The 8053-nt window shown below is 48.8% G+C and overlaps 1 protein-coding gene across 3 annotated transcripts; it reads left to right on the forward strand.

Moving 5' to 3' along the window:
• Positions 1–20: 20 nt before the first annotated feature.
• Positions 21–7746, forward strand: lmo3 (LIM domain only 3). 3 transcript variants are annotated; one of them, XM_057021819.1, is made up of 6 exons: positions 454–569; positions 812–1841; positions 1942–2155; positions 2818–2943; positions 5297–5441; positions 5509–7746. In XM_057021819.1, exons 3-5 carry the CDS (start codon positions 1950–1952, stop codon positions 5400–5402), a joined length of 438 nt encoding a protein of 145 aa, XP_056877799.1. In that variant the 5' UTR covers positions 454–569; positions 812–1841; positions 1942–1949; the 3' UTR covers positions 5403–5441; positions 5509–7746. The 3 variants fall into 3 exon arrangements, with proteins under 3 accessions (XP_056877800.1, XP_056877798.1, XP_056877799.1); XM_057021818.1 differs by lacking the exon at positions 812–1841 and having other exon boundaries at positions 419–569; XM_057021820.1 differs by lacking the exons at positions 812–1841; positions 1942–2155 and having other exon boundaries at positions 21–569.
• The last annotated feature ends 307 nt before the right edge of the window (positions 7747–8053 follow it).

An 8053-nucleotide genomic window follows, 5' to 3' on the forward strand; every position in this document is an offset into this window, starting at 1 on the left:
CCGTTAAATTTAGAATAATTTTTAAAATGCTTCTTCTGACCTACAAGGTCCTCAGAGGCCTAGCTCCATCCTACCTGGAGGAGCTAGTGACACCTTACCAGCCCAATAGACCGCTCCGCTCTCAGAATGCTGGTCTACTTGTGGTCCCCAGAGTCTCTAGGGGTAGAATGGGGGGCCGAGCATTTAGCTACTAGGCCCCCCTGCTGTGGAACCAGTTCCCTGTCCAGGTACGGGAGGCTGACTCCATCTCTACTTTTAAGATTAGACTTAAAACCTTCCTCTTTGAAAAAGCTTATTGTCAGTAATTCTGTAGTCCCAGTTATTATCCTAGACATAATTATCATATTTAGAGGATTGTCTAATTATTAGGTTAATATCTTAGTTATGCTGCTAGAGGCCGAGGCTGCCGGGGTCTCCTCTCCTCTCCATCTCTGCACCCCCCCGCCCCCCCTGCAGACGGATTGCTGGCTGCTTCCCGGAGAACAAAGCCTGGTCTCTAGCTGCCTGCTGACGGTTGCTGCCTGGACCCACACTGTTTCCACAGATGCAGCAGAGGGACAGAAGTTTCGGTAAGACGTTGGCACGTTTGCATGTTAAAGAGACTCTTTTTCTGTACTGTGGCGTGCGCGGATCAAATCCAGGCTGGTAACGTGGATCCATTGTCCGTGTTGTCGCTGACGGCACAGCTGATGGCCGCGTTCGCACCTCCTTCGCGGCGGAGGAGTCAACCTCCCATCTGGCTTTTGTCAGGGCGTTGCTGGCATGGCAACAGTCTTTAAACATATAGAATCAATGTTCCCCATTTTGTCAGGAGCAGCCGGGCTCGGCTCCCCATCGTGCTCGGTGCTGAAGCCAGCGGAGCGAACCGAGCTGTGAGCAACAGGGAAAACTGGGACAGGGAGCCCCGAAATATCTGCTGAATCTGCTGGAAATGAGCTGCTGCTGGCTGAGGGAAGTCTTCACCTCACTTAATCACATCATTTTGATCACATTAAGATGATCCATGAGGGGTTGTGATGAGCAGGGGGGACCCTGGAGCGGCGTCCAGGCTGGAGGAATCCAGGCTGCCGTGAGGCGCAGCAGGCAACACAAATCCAGCCAATTAGCACATCAACAGACCCACCACGCCGGGACAATTGAGCCAGCTGCTCATTTGTTGAACTGGAATGTGCTTTAATGTGAAGATGAGTGAGGAAATGGGAGGGTTCTGCAGCCAACCTGCAGCTCTTCCCAACAGCCTCTTCAGCACCATTGCTGATCCCAGCCTGGAAGACTTTGGCTTGACAGCAGATGGGAAAAGACATGGTTGCCTGTTTTCTCGACATTCCTATAATAAAGCAGTGATTTGAGTATTTGGAGGCATTGAAGACCAGTGAGGGACAAAGGGTGCCCCCCCCCCCACCTGCCCTAACCCCCTGTCTGTTTCTGTTTCTCTGGGCCGACAAAAGCGCTCCAGAGCCAGCTCAGGCCAGACAATACCGAGCTGTGGCCACACCCCCAGGGCCAAACCAGTGTCCTGGTCAGGAGTCCCCATGGTTCCTCTCTGCACTCCTCCTCTCATTCTTACGTTCTTTAGGCTCCCTGAGTTTGCTGCAACCCCCTTCTGAACTTAAAGTATTGGTTGCACTAGAAGGAAGTAGAATTGACCAAGAGTTTTCTGGCTCCCTGTGAGGCCTGCAGGTGGATGCAGGAGTTCATAACCGTGTGTTACCCCCTGGACATTCCAGTGCGGTGAAGACTGAGGACAACCAAAGAAAACCCCGATCACTCGCTGTTTCTCTACTTTGTGGTTCGGGTTCTTGGATTTTGGTGCTTCAGTCGTCCTCCATCGAGCTCTGCAGGTCGATGCTGGGCTGGGAGGCGACAGCGCCCTTCACTGCTAACACCAACATTGGTGAGTGTTCCCTGAGGTCTGAAGCTGTCTGTGTTCACTCCTTCCAGGAATACAAATGCTCTCCGTTCAGCCGGACACCAAGCCCAAAGGCTGCGCCGGCTGCAACCGCAAGATAAAGGACCGCTACCTGCTGAAGGCCTTGGATAAGTTCTGGCATGAAGACTGTCTGAAGTGTGCCTGCTGCGAGTGCAGGCTGGGCGAGGTTGGCTCCACCCTCTACACCAAAGCCAACCTCATCCTCTGCCGAAGAGACTACCTGCGGTAAGGGCGTGACAGTACACCAGACATCAGATCCTCTTCCAGCCGCTCTCTTCATGTGCCATCGAGATCGGAAACGACACTTTATAATGAACATGACTCAGATGAGAAGGTTGCAGCTTTTTCCAATCAGACTGGCTGACCTCACCTCCAAAAATGGCCGCAGACGCGACTGTAGCCTGCTGTCGGGTAGAGCACTGCCTTTATTTGAATAAAAACACACCTTTGCTTGGTAAAACTGGCTTTAGAACTACCGTTTGCTTCTATAACATGACAGAGGACAAAAAAGTCACAACATTGGTGGTGAAGGACATTTGGGCGTGGCTCTTGTTTAGCTAGGTCCCAATGCTAATCTGGCAGTTTGACCAGGCCCCAGTGCTAATGTATGTGAATGGGGAGGAAATGTGAGCGCAAGCTGAGCACAGCTAGTTAGCAACAGGGGTGTTCCTGAGGAAGGTTGGCGAGCTGCAGCGAAGAGAACTTGGAAGGATCAGCAGGAGGCCTTTGAGGTGTTGAAGGAGTTTCTGCTTTGCCCAGACTGCCACCAAAATGCTGAAACCACTGAAATCTAACACCCTCCAAATGCATATGTGTGTAGGTGTGTGTATGACAAAGAGAGCTAAAGCCACGTGCATTCTCCCTTGTGCACGGTGTCTGTGCTGCAGGTTGTTTGGTGCCACAGGAAGCTGTGCGGCATGCAGCAAACTGATCCCAGCCTTTGAGATGGTGATGCGGGCCAAGGACAACGTCTACCACCTGGACTGTTTCGCCTGCCAGCTCTGCAGTCAGAGGTGAGCACCGCTACGTCGTTAGCTTAGCTGCAGACCCTTGGATTACATCACTCTTACATGGTTGAGCAGCTCAGATGGGTTCAAGAAGTCAGGCTGCACCGCACCGTAGCTGTAGACATGATTTATGTTCATGGTGAGGATGCATCCTTTCATGGTCTACCACATCTCTCAGGGGTCTCAAGCTGTCCTGCTGTGAGGAGGAGCACGACTCCTGGAAAGCTAAAGGCTCTTAACACTAATGTTAAATGTGTTTTGTACTTTAATGCTCTGATTCTCTGCTGAAAAGAAGACAATTAATAGATTTATCATTTAATTCCTAATACTAGAAGACCGCTAAAATGAATGGATCATAAAAATGACCTGGTTGCTTCTGGTGCACAAGTCCCCCTTTCCCAAGTGAAATATGGAGACACTTGTACTTATTGTTGAGCAGAGACCAAGACTCAAGTACCTCAGGCCAGGTTGGCTGAAGCCCAGAACTCTGGGATCACACCAGGTCATGTAACCCGTTTGGTTCTGCACTGGTTCAGGGAAGGCTGTCATTTCTGGTTGTTTGTGGTCATTTTCATTATTGTCGGTGTGGATCATCTCGGTCATCATGTGATGTTGGATGTGAAACGTCCTGGAACAGGATCCCTCCCAGGACAGCACTGTTGGTTTTAGGCTCTCCCCACAATGCAGGCCAAGACTGGGAACAGTTCAGAAGGACTTTTTATCGCCAAAGGAAATCAGCAAACACAATGAATTCATCCATGAAGAAAGTCTTCGGGCTGATTGAAGCAAATGTGGCAGCAGGGCTGGACAAAGGTGCTGTCAGCCAGTAGAGGACAGTTACCAAAGCAGGAAAGAGGAGAAAGTGGCAGCACGTGGACAAGGGAACCAGATTTAAATGCAGCACAGGTAGAACACCAGGTGCAATTCAGCTGTGTGAGCAGGGTGGGCATCCACAGGGGAGTGGTCAGGGGTCAGGGCCAGATCTGGACGGTCCTCACTGCTCTGGACGGTGTGTTTTGTCCTGGTGGACCAGTCTCTGTTCGACTGTGTTCCAGGTTTGAAATGAACAGGGATGCAGTGTTGTTCTGATCTACCTGCAATGTTGGGTGTGACAATGCTGCTGTGTTGCTTCTGATTCATCTCACCTTTGTTCTTCTTTGTGGATTTAAGAAAGGCCCAACCAGGAGAACCACACCTTTCCTCGTGTGGTTCTTTTCCTTCCCCTCCTCCCTCCCTGAGGGTTTGGATCAGACCTAGCTTGTGTCGCAGAGAATGATGGAGTAAATGAAGACACTATGTCCGTCCATGTCTGTGCTCTTTCTGGACCTCTCAGCATTGATGCTTCTGTCAGCTTCAGTGTGTCCTGCACAGTCCAGGAAGACCAAAAGCTCTTGACCCTGACACCTTCAGGAGTGATCCTGATGTTCAGAGGTGGTCAGTAACGGCTTCCACTCGTTTTATCTTGATTTTAACCCATATGTCATCCATTCAACTGAACTGCTGGTTGGGGGAAGTTCCAGAGAAGGAGGTCAGTGCCTTGGGTTCCGCTTCTTCCATATAGATGTTGGCCACTACGGGATACTATAGGGAGCCCTGGCCAAGCCGTGTTCCTGCCTGTAGAGGCTTTCTCTGTACTGAAGCAGGTGTTGGGATGCAGGTGATCCGTGAGGCGACATCATAGGGAAGCAGGCTGGATCTAATTTGAGGGTGGACTGGTTTGTTCTGTACCAGCGGAGGAAGAAAACATCCTGTCCTTTTCTAAAGTCAAATCTTCTATCCTCTTCTATCCTTACCTGATTTCCAGTCTTCCTCAGATTCAACATGAACTCGTTAGTATAAAGCCATATTATTTCTCTTGTGATTACTGACAGAAGCTAATGTCTGTGTCATTGATACACAAGGTAAACACTAATGGTCCCACCACCAAGTCCTGGGGGGGCGCCACATGCAATGTCCTGCTACTCTGATGATCTCCTATCTTCATAAACTGTTGCCTGCTCTTCAAAAGCTCCTCACAATACAACACGACAGGCATATTGTTGGTATTTAAATTCATACAATTTTGTAGTTTAAAGTTTGAAAGCTCTATTTTACAGCGACACACGATTACCTTCTCTCAAACACCTGGGGTGGCACCTGCATTCACCTGTAGATTCAGGTGTTTTGGTGAGCCTGTAGCTCCGTCCCTGGCAAGATGATTGATTTGTGCTTGTATTCCTAGAGTGGTATGAATTTGAATAAGGTTTCACTCAAATTGTAAAAACTGGTGACTCGCCTGCTCCAGGAGACCTGCTGGACAGCAGGAGGTTTCTGTTGCCATGGTGATGTAAAGCCCTGTTCAACTGTTTCATCTGTCCAGGTTTTGTGTTGGAGACAAGTTCTTCTTGAAGAACAACCTGATCCTTTGCCAGACAGACTATGAAGATGGGATGATGAAGGAAGGCTACGCTCCTCATGTCCGCTGAACTAGCATGGAGATGGAAGAAGAGAAGAGCTGCTGGAGGGTAATGCAACAGTCACGCCAAGTAAATAAACAGATACACCAAAAAAAGCACAAGCGCCTCGTTTCAGGCTGAGCTGCCCTCTTCATGGACATCCAGGCAGGGCTGTGGAGGACAGGCGACGGCAGGAGGAGCAGCTGCAGAGACGCCAGTGTGGCAGAGAGGGCTAGATACCCCTGCTGCCACTCAACACCTCCCAAATACCCCAGAGAGCATCGGGACTGTGTTCCAAACTAAATCACTCCAAATGATCTGGACAAGACGATGTGTGTATGTGTGTGTCCCTCAAGTTCTTTTGTACCTTTAAGGTTCCCACATTTGTATCATCTGATAATGATCCTAATAATGATAGTAATCATGTTCACAGACTTTAATTAATATTAAAAACTGAAGAGGGACAGTTTTTGTTTGTGAATAAGAGCTGATAAGGAAATGCTGATGATGACTATGACGATGGTGAAGATGTTGGCGATGATGATGAAGATGATGTCCCCTGCTGCTGTCTCGTACTCACCTGTAGACTGTGGACCACATAAATGCTCAGCTGTTATTAGATTTTAGGGTCATCAGATGTTTATTTTTGAATAACATTTGTTAAAACTGTGAATGTGACTTTATGGACCAAACGTACACATCTGAACAGTAACTGGGGTCATGGGGTCATGCATGCCTTCATCTTCTCAAAATGGACTTTTAATTGATGAACCCGGACAAAGAGAAATGTTAGGGGAACATTTCCTTTGTTCCAACAGCACTTTGGAACCTTCCTCCCAGATGACCTGAGTGAGGACAGCTTCAGCAGAAGGTTCAGTACTGACCTTCTCACCACAGGAGCCGTTGCTCATGCTGATAACTGATCCTCAAGCTGCATCCGGTTCTCTTGGAGTCGTTGGGAAAAGCAAAGCCCTTAAACCTTGAAGAACCTTCTCTAATGTGCAGGATAACCGGAGCTCAGGAGAACTGGAGTGGTTGCTCATCCTCCCCAGGTTGGTCGGACAGCCAGGTGTGGGGTCCAGGCTGTACCAGTCTTCCTCTATTCCAGAATGGTGGGGGCCACAGGGCTCCTAGGACCCTTCAGATCAGCTTCAGCTGTGAAACCTCATTGAAACACCTATAATTCTTTCCAAATCACTTCCCATCAGCTCTGATGTAAACATCACAATCTCTGATGGCTTGAAGAGCAGTCGATTTTTGTGGCGATCCGCCGGGCTCTGAGCATGTGGGGATTGAACCGGACTCAGTCTGTTGTCGTCAGGTTGCACGAGGCTCCAAAAGCAAAATGTGATATGTAGCACTGAGGTTTCGTGCACAGTTTTACTCATCCACCAAGTGAAGAACTGCGGACTGAAGGTCTCGGCAAGTCATTATTGAATGGGCTGCACCTTTTGGATGAGGCTCCTCTTAACTGATGAAAAGGCAGGAACCATTAGGTTCCAACAGTCTCAAAGTTTTCCGAGACGGAAGCCTGTCCTCCTCAGGCTGCCACTGTCCCACAGATGGACGGACAGCCACCGAAGGTCCCATAATTCAGATACAGAAGCATCCAAAGGAAATGCTTTGAGGGCTGTTGGCAGGGAAGCTCAGACCTCCTCCATCTGCTGGAGCGGCACCCTGCTGGACTTGATGCTGATTAGGTCAGCAAGATGAGGGATGGAAGACTTCATCAGATCGTCCAGCTTCATGATGCTGGCCTCTCTTAATCTGGACCTCTGACTGGCAGAAGACAGGACCTGAAAAGTGACTAAGCCATTTCCAAAGAGCGGCTCTTTGAAGATACACATCCCTGGTGTTGTCACAGCTCTGTGGATGACTGGAGCTGAAGGGTCGAAGTGACCAAGTTATTGACAATTATTGGTCTGTCCACTGTCCAACATGCGTTGCTTTACTCTTCTCCCTGTTTACGTTGGCAGAGGACACTTTTTGGTTGTCAGCATCTCGATGGTCTCCAATGATTGATTCCATCAGCATAAGATGACACCAGTAGTTGGGCTGCTGTGGAAGACCTCCTGACAGCCTAGATGACAACACTACCTGGCTAAAAAAGCCACCACCAAAAGAAAGATCATTTCATAAATGTAAATACTCAGTTTGAGCAATATTCAACAAATGAGAGAGAATGTCCAAGTCTTCTTCTTCAACATGTTCCATTTGGACATCTTTACAGATGGAGTCCTACTGGTCAATCAGCTCAGTCCGTTTTCCTGCCACTGTTGCTTGTTGGGGGTCAGGTCCTGGGATTCTGTAAAGGGCCTTGAGACAATTTTGATTGTAACAGATGCTGTATAAATAAAGAGGAAATGACATGAAATCTCTCATCTTTCCAGGCTGTCATGATCTAGATAAAGGTAAACTCCCAGTTGTTGACTACACCTTTGAATTTCAAACTTTGTCAGCAGCCTGTGGCTGGAAGGTCCCCTCCCTTCTTGATACCTTCCATCACGGCTCATCCATCGCTATTAAGGACCACCTTTTTTCTGTGGAGCACCCTGCTGACCTGGAGTCTTTCATTACCTTGAGCAGCCAGATTGACAACCACCTGAGAGAGCGAGAGAGTGCATCTACAAATACCTCAAAACAGGTATCCTATCATTTCCTGTGGCGGCGTCACCCTCTGG

Source organism: Takifugu flavidus, chromosome 22 (assembly GCF_003711565.1).
Source record: "Takifugu flavidus isolate HTHZ2018 chromosome 22, ASM371156v2, whole genome shotgun sequence".
Taxonomy (NCBI): Eukaryota; Metazoa; Chordata; class Actinopteri; order Tetraodontiformes; family Tetraodontidae; genus Takifugu; species Takifugu flavidus.